The sequence below is a fragment of the Vanessa tameamea genome, chromosome 5 (genome assembly GCF_037043105.1).
Source record: "Vanessa tameamea isolate UH-Manoa-2023 chromosome 5, ilVanTame1 primary haplotype, whole genome shotgun sequence".
Classification (NCBI taxonomy): domain Eukaryota; kingdom Metazoa; phylum Arthropoda; class Insecta; order Lepidoptera; family Nymphalidae; genus Vanessa; species Vanessa tameamea.
In genome coordinates this window covers 5835270-5850479 of record NC_087313.1, presented here as the reverse complement: position 1 = coordinate 5850479, position 15210 = coordinate 5835270, and the positions used below count along the sequence as shown (strand labels likewise).

At 33.7% G+C, this 15210-nt stretch overlaps 1 protein-coding gene across 3 annotated transcripts; it reads left to right on the top strand.

Moving 5' to 3' along the window:
• Positions 1 to 897: 897 nt before the first annotated feature.
• LOC113392651 (elongation factor 1-alpha 2) lies at positions 898 to 9374 on the top strand. 3 transcript variants are annotated; one of them, XM_026629181.2, is made up of 11 exons: positions 898 to 1052; positions 3253 to 3461; positions 3536 to 3685; positions 3764 to 3983; positions 4273 to 4418; positions 4649 to 4781; positions 4867 to 4982; positions 5251 to 5340; positions 7627 to 7747; positions 8146 to 8312; positions 8937 to 9374. In XM_026629181.2, the coding sequence occupies exons 2-11, from the start codon at positions 3288 to 3290 to the stop codon at positions 9006 to 9008; spliced, it is 1389 nt and encodes a 462-aa protein (XP_026484966.1). In that variant the 5' UTR covers positions 898 to 1052; positions 3253 to 3287; the 3' UTR covers positions 9009 to 9374. The 3 variants fall into 3 exon arrangements, with proteins under 3 accessions (XP_026484966.1, XP_026484969.1, XP_026484968.1); XM_026629184.2 differs by having other exon boundaries at positions 1042 to 1111; XM_026629183.2 differs by lacking the exon at positions 898 to 1052 and adding an exon at positions 2052 to 2282.
• Positions 9375 to 15210: the final 5836 nt, after the last annotated feature.

Sequence of the window (15210 nt, the reverse complement as noted above, 5' to 3'; positions counted from 1 at the left end):
AAATGCGGTGCACGTTCTATAAATATTATGACGGTTTTTCAATTATTTTTACGATAAATATAATTGATTATTTCAATCAATCAAAAAATACACAGCGATTCAAATTTGATTCATTTTTTTAAAGATTATAATTATATATTTAGAATAATAAAATATGATAATAATTTTATTCAGAGTAAAATGTATTGGAATTCCAATAGCAAAAATATTTTTTTAATTATTTTTAAACTTTTTAATATCTTATAAGTATTTGTTATATAATTGGTCTACGATTATAATAATTGTTTTTTTTTTTCATTTAATTTATTAATAAATTCAGTCAAGAATTGATCGTAATATATAGGTATGTGGTACGATTTTCATTTAGCAATAAGTATGTTTTATGAATTTGATTATTATACAAATAATAAATACTTTCAAAACATATAGTTTATTTTTTATTTGACCTAAAATATATCAATGAACTTAAAATTTATTTCATATTACAGAAATTATAGAACTAGTATAAGTGCATTTAGTAAGAACTTTAAGAATAATTATTAGTGGGTAGATATTTATCATACATTATTATATTTTTTGTATTAAAAAGTTTATTTTAATATATTTGAAGGACGAACAAAAAAATAGATATTTGAATTTCATATATTCACGAAATTTTAAAGTCCCAAAACACTCGATATCAATTAAGTAATACATTTTAAAATTATTGTTGAGCTAATTTTGATTAAATTTTATTACACTCGTAATTTATATCGAAATTGCCCTGGCCACAACAATTTATAGTCTGCGACTAGAGAAGAAAATATGAACATCCGTTTTTCTATAAGCGCTTATTTGCAGAAATAGGTTTTTAACATCTTACTTAATTTTAGTTAGTAACAAATAAAATCTCGAATAATATTTTAAAAGTAGATTTATAAGAAAAATAAACCGTATTCTTAAGTAAGAAAAATAAGGAACACATTTGATTTTATTGATTGCAATTCCCGGGTGAACTGCCATAGCGCATGCTTGAAAATCGCTAGGAAAATTCGTCACTGCAGCTGCGAAAGGTGAGTCTCTTCAAGTTTTTCTTTGTTATTAATTGTTCTCGCGGTAGGAATTAATACTGGTGAGTTAAATGGAGTTATGAATAATCAATGTATCGGTGTGGTTTAATTTGAAAATATATATTTCTCGCAAATTTTATATCCATAACTTTACCGGTAGCCCATATTAATTACGCAATTTGATGTTTTACCTACTCAATTTATTTGTACTTAAATGACTGAGTGAAAACTGTTTAAGTTGTGATTCATGATTTACATCTATTTTATAAACATACCATATCCCAATAATATAAAACAACGAAATCAATATATTTTTTGCGCATCTTTTTTTAAAACGCCTATTTGGCCTTTGCGCTTTGCGTTATTATAAATATTTCATAATAGGATTATATATTTTCTAAATTTAAACTTATGACAGTGCGCTCGTTTATTTTGTTTCACCATTGTCATTGTTTTTATTGAATATCGCAATAGATATGATAGAAAAAAAATAAGTCAAGTAAAAATTTGACAGACAAAATATTCGCTGATTCGATTTCCGCACAAGATGGAGGCCGTAATTTTGCCGGCAAGACCATGTGCGAACTGATGATGTCTCCTGAACACATGCCACGTATTCCAATAGGCGACATACAACTTCTAATTTTGCAAGTCGGAGCATGTCATTTGCAAATACATCTGTTTAAATGCATATAGTTTAGTCGGCTAAAATTAGAGTGTATGCACTCCCGTGATAATAATCTATTTGATTTCTTAGTCCGATGCGCAGTATCTCTATCGTTTAAAAAGTTTAATAATCATAATTATTAGCGCTTACGTAAAAAAATAGTTTTAAGGTATTTTCATTGAATATTTTAAATCTTAAGCGAGTAAGGCTAAAATTTATATGGTTCGACGTTGAATTTCTTGAATGTCCATAAATGATATACCTACATTGGTGGTTCAAAATCGATCGGTAGTTATTACTGAAGATATTTGTAGGTATATTGTGAGAGTCAGTCGCGAAGTGTTCTATATTTGGGTGAAAGGCTGGCTGTATCGATGTCCCGGACGTCCTGCGCACGCCCGGAGCAGCTCGTCCCGGAGATTTGCTGCCAGTTGAATCGAAGCCTCCCACTTAGTGCATTCCAAACTTGGGCAGTGCATTCGTTGTTTCATTTCAACACTGTGATTATTTTATAAGTGATTACATGCAATTAACCGACCTTGTAAAGGACTGGATTTATGAGGAAGGTAATTTAAAAAAAAGAGAATATTCCGAGAAATGAATTTGTCTTTGTTAGGTATATCATAATTATCAGACCTCGGCACTGATTAATGACGTTGATAGATAAATTTAAATTTACAATTTAATCGAAAGTTGTTTTCTGTATTACTATGCAGGAAAATATAAATATATTAAAATATGCTCAAAACTTTCAAGGTATTTTTTATTTTATTGAAAGAAAATAGGCGTAAAGGTCGTATTGATTTTTAATTTCCTGTTCCGCTTCCGTGGCTATTAAAATATTTATTCTTAACAAATTCATCGAGCTTATTCGAACAATTGGGAAATATGCCTAAGTAGTATTTTATTCTGCAATATTTACCCTTTGACTTACGTTTATTATAAAACCATAGTCTTACTTACGTTCTTTTGTAAGTTATTCCAACAAACCAACATCAACTATGTAAGAATACCTATCGTATTAAATATACTTACAGTTTTTAAATTGTACTTATATTTGTTAATTGCATTAAAATGTAAAAATGATGTATCCCATAAGTTACATAAACACCTACGCACTAGACGCACAAGTAGACATACGCAATGTCGTCGAACAGCCGAAGTGTTGTATAATATTTACTTTAGAAGCAGGAACATACAACCTGCTGTATCGTGCGTAAGTTGTGATAATGCCGCATTAGACCAATGCGCAAAGATGACTTTCAAAAATTTTATATAACAAAAACTCCTATAGACAATGTAACTAAAGCCTACAATATAAGTCAGATTATGGATGAAATTAAATGAAAAAGTATTTTGCGTTTATTATTGCCGAAAATCTATAAACATTATCAATGACTGGTACCTTATTAGTCACCCCACTATATCATTTGATAACTTAATTATTCTTAATTTTTTATACATATACAACCCTATTCAAAAGTTTTAAAATGCTGCTTAACAGTATTCTTAATGCGTATTTTGTTTATTTATCAGATCTTAATTGTTGAAATCGCGCAATCAAAACCAAAATGGGTAAAGAAAAGACGCACATTAACATCGTCGTAATCGGCCACGTCGATTCTGGAAAGTCGACCACCACCGGACACTTGATCTACAAGTGCGGTGGTATCGACAAGCGGACCATCGAGAAGTTCGAGAAGGAGGCACAGGAAATGGGCAAAGGTTCATTCAAGTATGCTTGGGTAAGATTTTTTTTAAGAATAATGCAGGATCTCTTTTTAATCGCGAACTATTTACGATCGTTACATACCTGCAGGTTTTGGACAAGTTGAAAGCAGAACGCGAGCGAGGTATTACTATCGACATCGCCCTGTGGAAGTTCGAGACCGCTAAGTATTATGTCACCATCATTGACGCACCCGGTCACAGAGATTTCATCAAGAACATGATTACTGGAACTTCCCAAGTACGTGGTGCTACGACGTAAACACTATAGAAATATACAAATGTTGTTTTTATGTATATTTATTTTGTTTCGACCCAGGCTGATTGCGCCGTTCTGATCGTGGCGGCCGGTACTGGAGAGTTTGAAGCTGGTATCAGCAAGAATGGACAGACGCGTGAGCATGCTCTGCTTGCTTTCACGCTCGGCGTGAAGCAGCTGATCGTAGGGGTCAACAAGATGGATTCCACCGAACCTCCGTACCACGAGGCACGCTATGAAGAAATCAAGAAGGAAGTTTCTTCTTATATCAAGAAGATTGGTAAGTTTTCTTATACTATTTAGTATTTTGTAATTATTGTAATTTAACTGATTTATTAATAAACCTACTTGGGTGATACTTTTTAAAACTATAGTTTTATATCATGTCATGGACAAATTAATACGAATTGTGTAAATTTAATATATTTATTTATTGCCTACATAGTTATTTTGATCATTTATTATCTTATAAACATTGGGCTAAGGATTGATTTCAAATATTTGATAAATAATGAATAAGTGACATAATAAGAACCTGTTCTGGGAGTGAATAAGTATTCGGTTAAAAGGCTACAACCCGGCGACGGTGGCTTTCGTGCCCATCTCGGGCTGGCACGGCGACAACATGCTGGAGCCGTCCGACAAGATGCCCTGGTTCAAGGGGTGGACCATCGACCGCAAGGACGGCAAGGTCGAGGGCAAATGCCTCATCGAGGTCAGGCATGAGACAGATATACATCATTAAATCGATATTTTTTTATTAGTTTTTGTAAATATTTTATTTTTGGACCGGCACAAAAGTTGGCCTAATGATGCTTTGTAGATTTTAAGCAGCTTAAGTAATATATTAACAATAAAATAAATATATCACTGAATTTGTATAGTGATTATTAAATGGCTTACGCTTTCTTATGGGTGTTAAACCAATCGAATGATATGGTTCAGGCTCTGGACGCGATCCAGCCTCCCTCTCGACCCACCGAGAAGCCTCTCCGGCTGCCTCTACAGGACGTATACAAGATTGGCGGCATCGGAACCGTGCCCGTCGGCCGAGTCGAGACAGGCATACTAAAGCCAGGTGAGTGGCGAGTATTTGAGAGATGAGATATATCTACATAGGTCTATTGAATGCCATAAAAATAATTGAAAATTGTATTGATTAGGCATGGTGGTCGTATTCGCGCCGGCCGCCATCACCACCGAGGTGAAGTCCGTGGAGATGCACCACGAGGCCCTCCAGGAGGCCATGCCCGGAGACAACGTGGGCTTCAATGTCAAGGTAATGCGTCACGACTATTGTATATACACGGTGTTCACATTGGCACAGTCGTATGGATGTATGTAATATTTTTTGAAAGGGAACTAATAATTATATTAATGGACTTATTTCATTGACAATAAATAGAACACGAATAGCTTAATAGCACAATTATAATTTAGTAGAACTGACTATCTTGGTGGTTACGTGAATTCATTCGTTATAAATCACCATCGTTTAATATTTCAACATATAATATATATGAAATAAATAAATATGTCCACGACAGAACGTATCGGTGAAGGAGTTGCGCCGCGGCTACGTGGCCGGAGACTCCAAGAACTGCCCGCCTAAGGGAGCCTCCGACTTCACTGCACAGGTTAGTGTTATTATAAAATAATCACTTAAATTTTAAAAATGTTAAAGTAAAATGAATAGTCTTTAATAGTTAATAAATGTATTATATTGACTTTAAAGGTCCAAGTATTTGGAGCTGTACCCAACATTCTTCTCGGAATAAAATAATCTCAAAATATGAGATGAATTGTACAGAAAATACATAAATATTTGATTAACTCAGTAGCGCTTGCTCGAAACTCAGTCCATCTTCGACATTTTAACCACTACCCGTATTAGCTAACTGTTGTAGTAAAAACTAATCGCACGACATTAAACATTATTGTGATTAACTTATTAATATTTTTTGTTCAATAAAAATCGTGTAATGACGCGTTACAACACGACTAGCGATAATTAATTACAGTAGACAGGTTTCAAGTTTGTATGAAATTCATAATCACAGTGCAAACTCGTTTCGATATAAACATATTAGATACCAACGTCTTGGTCAATGATTGGTCTTACGTAACGAATTAACTTGCCGCCGAAACACCTGTTATACGTAAAGATAAATAATACGAAACGTAAACAAATAAAAAACAATATTCTTTAGGCACACTTGTGCCATGTTGGACTTTATTTTTTTATTAAGCATAAGGGCTGCGCGTTTGGGCCACCTAATGGTAAGCGTTCCCAACCGCCTTAGAAATGACGCTTTTAGAAATATTAACCGTTCCTTATACGTCACGAATGTGCCACCAGCCTTGGGATATCCCATGTACTTGCGTGTAGTTACGCTGGCTCACACATCCTTCAAACCGAACACAACAATACTGAATATTGTTGTTTGGTGGTAGAATGTCTGACGAGTGGGTAGCACCGACCCAGACGGGCTTGCACAGAGACTTGCTACCACCAAGTAAAATTGAATTAGTACTCATAGCAATAGTATTTTGCGCATTAACGTGATTGGGAATAATAAACGTATTACGTTTAAACTAAGTACGTAAAAAATTATAATTTCAGCATTCGGCGGCCTTGTTACAGTTTTATCACAGTATGTTATAGATTGTATAAGAGTTACAATTGCATCGCAATCATTATAAATACCAGTTTCTTGCGGCATTTGTATGTGTGAAATTAACTCTGTTTCTGCTAAAACTATCGTAATGTTATTATTATTCTTAAACTTTTTAAGTTGAGAAGCACACTTACCCTCATTTACCTTTATATAAGTATATTTGTCAATCGGCGAATAATAATGAAATTTATATTTTTTGTTACGTAATCTGTAATTAACTCTAAATATAATGTTTGGAATTTAATAATTGTGTGGTTCTTTATCTAACGCAACTTTAAGAATGAATGAGGGTGAAATATTAATTTAATTATTTAAAAACGTGTTTAGACCAACGTAAGGTTTTAAATGGTAAATGACCGAGTCTTTATCCTTATTTAACGTAGGGTACGTAAACCTTATATGGGCTCTAAAATCCCTTCATTTATCCTATTTTTATAGGCTTGCCCTTTAGGGCGTAACTCGAGCTAGGGCTTCTTAATGGTAATATTTTTCCAAACTGCAATTTTTTGGTTGCCTAAATTTTTGTTTGACAAGTTATCCATAGCCCTTATTAACCACAAGAAGACTAAAGCCATATGAGACCAAAACAACATATTTATTAAGGATTTCTGAAAAATTGCGTTTTGGACATTGACGGCGCTGTTATCGGAATATTGGAAGTAAAATTAAAGTGGATATAATTAGTTAAGATAAAGTAGTGAACAATAGCTTCCATACAATTCTCTCTGTGATTGGAGAGAGAATAGCATAGGTCATGTCCAAGTTCTACTGACCCTGCTCGTACGCAGTGAAGTCAGCTCGTATAGTCAAGACAACTCAATACACGTTGCATTGCACGTATTCTTTACAGTTCACTTTGGCCCACTGTGATACTCGAGAACCGGCTATTCAGTTTATTACTCGTAAATTTATGCAACAATGTTGATTAATTTTATCACAAAAAAAATCTCTTGTGTTGGCACTAAACCAGGTGTGTGTCAGAGCTTGAGCTTACTCAATAGGTACATTATATTTCAACTGAGTAAATATTATCTACATATACTAAATTGAAATTTTATAGGCTATAAATAAGCACTGGCGAGATACAAAATGCTGTATATCCGTAACCGCCGTTTATAAAAACAAAATACCGTCATAATTAAAAATCAAAGATTAAAAATCCTACAGCTTTTCATAATGAATTCTTAAGCGTAGTTTACATATTGAGTTGTCGGAGAATCGAGTACATGATAAGGGCGTATGCAGGTGATAGTGCTGAACCACCCGGGGCAGATCAGCAACGGGTACACGCCCGTGCTGGACTGCCACACGGCGCACATCGCGTGCAAGTTCGCCGAGATCAAGGAGAAGTGCGACCGTCGTACCGGTACTCGTATTCGATGAGTTTACATTCATATAATAACATTTCAGTATACAAATGTTTGTTTCTCGTTAATTCGCCAAACGAAGATCGAGTTTTTTCCAGTTTTTTACTAAAGTGATAATTTTTCGACGAAAATCCAATATCATTATGCAAGTTAAGTAGAAACTTAGGGTGAAAATCTTTCCTTTGATACCTACTGCGATTGAGATAGCTTTCGACATTGCATCTTCAATCTTCGGTTTGGCGAATGATAACGAAAGCGATTTGATGCATTAAATTGAGATAACATTCTTGATATTAATAAACGAAATCGACATTCAACGTTGTCCGAAATTAGCCTAGGGTATGTGTATAATAAACAATAGGTTCGGCCCATAATGATCACGTGAGCTCACTTTTAGGCAAGACTACTGAAGTGGAACCGAAGTCGATCAAGTCCGGAGATGCGGCCATCGTGACGTTGGTCCCGACCAAAGCGCTCTGCGTCGAGTCGTTCCAGGAGTTCCCTCCGCTCGGCCGCTTCGCCGTGCGCGACATGCGCCAGACCGTCGCCGTCGGTGTCATCAAGGTAACGTGCGCGCGCACACACACACACACACACACACACACACACACACACACACACACACACACACAAGCACAACCAAGGAATGTCTAAATAATGCTAATGCGTATAACCTTTAGATGAACAGTGAACACTTTCCATCGAGTTGCTTATCAACCTACGTAGTACAAAATACTATTAATTAAGTTATTATACGCAGCTATAGAGTGCCTAACTCATACTGACCTAACGTTGTCCTCTGAACCTTTTAGTTGTCGCGTTCAATGCCTTATCTGTTATGAGATTTTTAGTTGGGCGAAGAAGATTTAGGAATTTGCGCACACGCATTTAAATAATCGAATTCGATCGCGAGGACGTCATAATAGGATCAGTGTAGTCTTCATATAATGTCTTCCAGCGGTCATTTTGTAACACTAGCACGCATTTAATATTTGATATTATTACTAGACTGCATTTGTCTTGACGTTATTACTTACTCAATGACCTTTGTGAATGATTAGCTCTAATGCTCTTATCTAACCTTAGACTAGCATGGAATATGGACTTGTAACGCTAATAAGTACTAGACATATTACCAATAAGAACTTTCGTATGTCTATCCAATAAAATATATTTATTTTGTTTCAGAGTGTAACCTTCAAGGAGGTTACTACAGGCAAAATCACCAAGGCCGCCGAGAAGGCCCAGAAGAAAAAATAACTATGGGGCACTTCAACGAACAAATCGCAGCTGGTAGCCAACTCCCGCAGCGCTGCGAGCCCCTCACCCTCAACCTCTTCCCCTACCAGACTTATCCCCAAGCCCGGCTTCCTCTCGATTCCCGAGGCACCCCTTCTTCCAACCCACTCTCCTCGAGATGTAAGTGTATTTTGGGATGCGGAGAGCTCGTTTGATTCTGAAGTGGAAGACGAGTTTCCCCCACCCTGTCCCCTCAGTAGTGTCCCCTCAGTGTACTCCCCCCATCGGAGCTTCTTCAGTGGTGACATCGACATCCCCGACTCGTGCATTTATCAGAACAAGATACTCAAGTTTATTCGTTTTAGTTACTATTACATGTTAAGTTTATGTATTTGTGCTTATTTTAGGCGTAAGTTACTCACCAAGTCTGAGTTTCCGTACTCTCGTTACGTTTTATTTTTCCATCGCAAGGAATTCAGGAGGAAAGGCGCGATAAATGAAATTGAATCTTTAGACCTTATTGATCGCGTGTCGTTGATATTTGAGATTCTGTCCTATCAGTGTCTCATCACGAAAGTACTTAAGTGTATATTCTCTACTCTGTGTTTAGTTTTCCTGGGTTGTTTGGTTCGTATGCTCTTCGACTACGTTACCTGTCCCGCTCACGAAAAAAGCGAATTTGACGATTTATTACAGCATGACGACGTAATTTTAAATACCTAGTTTTGTCATAAAGTTATGAACTTATTTAAGATTAATCTTTTCCATACTTCAGTAGGTAAAAATAAAAAGTTATTTTCTTAAGATTGAACATGTGTATGTAAGTAGAAGATAAACATCAGAGTGTAGAAATGAGGGTAGGCAGTTCTAAACGGACTACCCATAGTTGATTTTAGACGTATGTTATAAAGCGTTAAGAACGTTTTGATAGAAATTGAGGAATTTGTAAAGTGAAATGTAATTTCTGTTCCTAGTTTAAACTATCTATACCCTTATTTTATAAAATTAATTTGCCTGTTGACGGTAAATACGCAAAGGTTTAAACATTCAATTTGGATTTCCATAACTGTTTAGATTTACATAGGTACGGAGAGAACTCAATCTTATTAAGCTAAATGTATCTTTGTAATTTTTTCAATAATTTTGTAAAGACCTTGATCCTGATAAACCAATAAAGAAGCTACTGGTATCGATAATTTTATTTCAAACGTCAAGTAAATTAACCTAGCATGACTTGCACAACAGATCACATCCACTCGCAATTACAAACTATCGTTAGTTTTCTTGGCTTGGAGTCAAACGCCACATTAAATTGTCTCATTGACAAACAAAATTAGCGTTCATCAGAATGACTTTGTGCCTTTTGGCCTTTTCAATGGCCGGTCATCTTGACGTTAGAATGACCGGACATTATTTATTTTTTTGTTTTAATCTGGGTATCAAATATTTAAAGTTACTAAGTACTTAGTACTAAATAAGTACTAAATGCTGGTATAATTTTAAAGCTAATCTGCCACTTTGTACATTCATTCTGATGCGCGCATAAAAGTAAGTACCTGTTTTAAGTAATATATTTTTTAGAACCCACAACACTTGGCGAAAGCAGTGCAGTGCAATTATCAGTACCAATCAATTATTTGAATTATTTTTTGTACCAAATGTATATGTAATTCCCTGAAAAAGGGAAATCAAACACAAAAATACTTCTGTACGGAAAAGTGAAAAATTTGAATTGTATTTACCTAATATAATTTTATGACTGATTGACATACAACGCACAGCATAAACTGGTGGTTCTAACGGGATTAAATTTTTCACAGGATTTTTAAAATTCCTCTCTTAAGGGGTTAAATGAGAAATAGAAATTCTTTAGACGACCTTCGTGGTCGAGTAGTGTGTACAACGGTTTTTATGGGTACGCCACTCTGAGATCCCGGGTTCGATTCCCGGCCGAGTCGATGTAGAAAAAGTTCATTAGTGTTCTATGTTATCTTGGGTCTGGGTGTTCGCGGTACCGTCGTTACTTCTGATTTTCCATTACACAAGTGCTTTAGCTACTTACCTTGGGATCTGAGATGTATGTGATGTTGTCCAATATTTATTATTTATTTATGTTATTTCCGAAAATTATAAATATGAAAAAAATATTTAGGCTTTTTCTTGGCTAACGAGTAAAAGACAATTGTTCCAGTGTTTTTGAAAATTCATCATCTAAAAGGATTACTTTGGGATGGAATGTTTGGATGGAAGTTCAGCATTTTTTTCGATACTAGAATTAGGTAACCGATGTTAAGTATTCTTCTTATGGAGCAATGACTGTTCAGCAATTTAAAATATAATTTGTCATTTAAAAGAGTGAAATTAAGGATACAGATGTTTGTCATTTTTGATATTCGAAATATATATATGAAATAGTTTTTAGGGGCGAAAGGGGCGGCTCGCCTCGGGCCTCCAGTCTGGGGGGCCCCCAAATTTCCCTGCGGTCCCCTGATCAAATCCTAAACGAGACTTTAAAAATATGCTTAGTACCTACATAATTTCATCAAGATCAAAACATTACAGCCATCTAGACTACGCGGTACTAATATTCTTTTAACTTCGCTGAAAACTTTGGGGGAATCCCCGTCTTTGTAGTAGATAGTGGGTACTACCCCAGGAATCAATGAATGAAGTGCAATCACTATTGTATTCACTACTGATTTAAAATGTATTAAATTTCATTACGTTGATATTTAATAGTTTATTAGTATGTTCTGATATATTCGCGTACGGGTAAGACTTTTTTCAAATTAACATAAACACTTATTTATACACACAAATGTAAACTGGATAAAAAACTTGTAAAACTATTTTTTTTTTAAGCTGGGTGGCCTCATTTAATTTTGCCGCCCACGGCCCCTGCCGGGCTTAGTTTGCCACTGGTGCATGGTATAAGCATGTAACCCAAAAATTTTAGAACTTAAGATGCATTGGATGTAATGGATTTCTTTATGATGTTTCCAATGGCATATCCCATCCGGTAAATCGGGTAAAAATAAATAAACTATACAAATAAAAGCCTGATCCTCAAAAGAGATAGAGAAGCAGAAAGTATCGCGCCTAATTTCTTGCTAGGGATGAGTTTGAAAAAGCTCGAGATCTACATATTTGCATTTGCCGCCTAGCAGTGCCAGTACAGCTTATATTTAACTTTTGGAACAATTATATTTTATAGTTAGCCTATTCGAAAATAAAAATAATATATTTAAATTATCAGAGTTGGTGCTTTTCTGACGACTAGATCGTGATAAAACTTTATAAAATAACATGACTAATATTATACCAATAATTATCCTTGTAATAATACAACCAAATTAGACCTTAACTTCACATATTAAGTAATTAGTTTTAGTTAATAATTAACTACTTTTAAATTATAGGTAATTAACTTACAACATTTTATTGACAAAAGTATTAAATTTTAAGCAGATATTAAGTTAATTATTACATTTAATAAAGTCACCTTCAACTTAAAGGTCACAGCAACAAAAATGCCGGATTTTTTACAAGATAACTCTGACTAGATTAGCCTATTAGCGATGTTTACAAATTAAAATGGCGATTCAATCGATATTGATCTCGATCTTCAACTGTCTTTTGTACAGTTAGAACATCAATTGAATTTGTTTATATAGTTATTTACAATAAACAAAAGTTGGTCACACGATAATTATAAATAAATTCAAAGTTAGTATTATTAATTAAAAATTTAAATAATTGATGTATACCTACGTTTCTGAAAACAAATACTCTTAACGTTAGAACAAAAGAACAGTGTAGATTTTTAAATATTTTATTCATTTTGTGATCTGAAACTAGCTTCAGAAACTTAAATTATATATGACGATGTGAACAATGCTTTCTCCGTAATAGTACATTGGTTTAGTGTTAATAATTTAATGTTAAATAGTAAAAAGACAAAATGTATTAAATTCACTACTCCTAATGTAAGATCTCCCATTGTAAGATGTGACAAAACGAGTGTACTTTTAAATGGGGAATCATTACATGTTTTAGAATCAACAGAGACCCTTTGTATGAAAATAGACTAAGCTCCAATGGGGCCCCCATATAAATAAATTGGCGAATAGACTCAGCTCTGCAGCCTATGCGGTAAAAAAAATTAGACTTTTGACTGATGTGGATACGGCTCGCCTTGTGTATTTTAGTTATTTCACACAGTATAATGTCGTATGGCATCCTACGCTGGGGTAATGCAGCTGACATTAATACCATTTTTGTACTGCAGAAGAGGGCTATTCGTGCAATTTATAACCTGGACCCAAAAGATTCGTTAAGAGGAAAATTTAAAGAAAATAAAAAAGTGACTGTCTCAATTTGTTTTTGATAATGTTATGTATGTACGCAACTAACAATTATAATAAAAAAAAACTTAAGAGGAGGTTGGCATTATAATGAAATTTTGTAGTAATCTTGAGTGTAGCGATTAGAATATATTAATTGCGAAAATTAACAAGTATTTAGAAGGAGAGTAGCAGTATAGTAAATGGTAGCGAGTAGAATTGTGGTATATTATATTAATAGAATCTTGATGTAATAGGCGCGAAAAATTTCATTTCTGAGATCATTTTCTAAACAATTTGTGAATGTTAGCGCAGTCTGAACACGTATTTTCGATTTTACGAACTGTTTCTATTTCGTTTACTCTATTTTCTACTTTTTTTACGTCTTTTACGTATTTCATGTTTTATGGTAGCTTGTAGTTGGTTTTCTCACTTCTCAGAGTTAAGAAGGTCAGGAAAGTTGCTTCGCATTGTTAAAAAATAATAATAATATTCAACAACAAATCAGGGCCCTTGATTCAAGGATGCCTTTTGCTTAAAATTATTTTAACCGAAACTGTCAAAACTAACAATTACAAAGTTTATAATTTTTCATTCCTAGTTTATTCTGACAATTTCCTTAATTAACAAAATCAACATTTACAAAGACAACAGACAGACAGATTTCTTAAAAACAAAAAATAATTAAATTAGCGTGGCCTTGGAATTTCACACAGTTATAATTAATCAAAATATTCAACAAATAAACTTATCCATTTTGAGTGAAGTGAGTACGTTACTGCTTGAAAAGTAACCACAAACTTGACAAAAAAACAAATACAACATGAACACTGGTATTAAAAATACAATATTTACATTACTTATATTAAAAAAGCAATACTATCAAAAAATCGCTGACTATCGATAGTCCAAAACTATCGACACTATCGATAGTAGCAATAGTATCGCTAGTACCAATAGTATCGATAGTATCGATAGTATTGATCAATACGATACTATCGATAGTACTATCGATATCCTGAATAGTTTTCGAGGTCACCTATCGATAGTTCTGCAAAGCTGGTGTAAAAAGATTTTGGACTTTGACTTTGAGTTACCAGTGTATGGAAAATTTTCCCGGCATAACAGATAAATATTGAAATTACAAAAAAAAAATCAGATGTTGATACTGTGAATGAAATAAAATAAAACTTATAAAAACTTATAATTCAAAATAATCTAAGTCTTCATTTTCAGTTATAATCTTATTTGGTCTTTACAATTGTAACTAAGGTCTCATTTCGAAAAGTGCTGTGCAACATCTATGAGGAATATTTCATTTCAACGATTCATATTTAGAGTTTTTATTTTTAAATGATGAACATTCATCTATCAGTAATTAAGCATAATAATTAATAATACAATTAATGGAGGACAAAGCATAGTTATAATTATTAATTATCATAGTATAATTAAAAGTTTAGTTCAGTGAATTTTATTAATTGCATATCATTAAAAGTGTTTAATTTTCCTGCAATGTTTATAATAACTATTTAAGATTTATTTTCCTTAATTTAGTATATTTTAGTCATAGTGCAGAATAATTTAAAAAGTTTTAATCATATTATTGTAGACTGTAACTCTATTATCTTCGAAAAATGATAAATTAATAGCCTTCAACACATTTTACACATTCAGGAACTTTTCTATAAAAATGGACAAATTAGCAACATTTTATCAGGAGATTTCAATATATATATAATTTTACATTGATTTATAATATAGTACGGTAGGCTAAATAATATTTCAGATATTATTACTTTAAAAAAAAAGTTGTCACATTGACGTTAACAATGACGTTATCCATTGACATTGACAAATTCGAATTGGATATTGGTGTT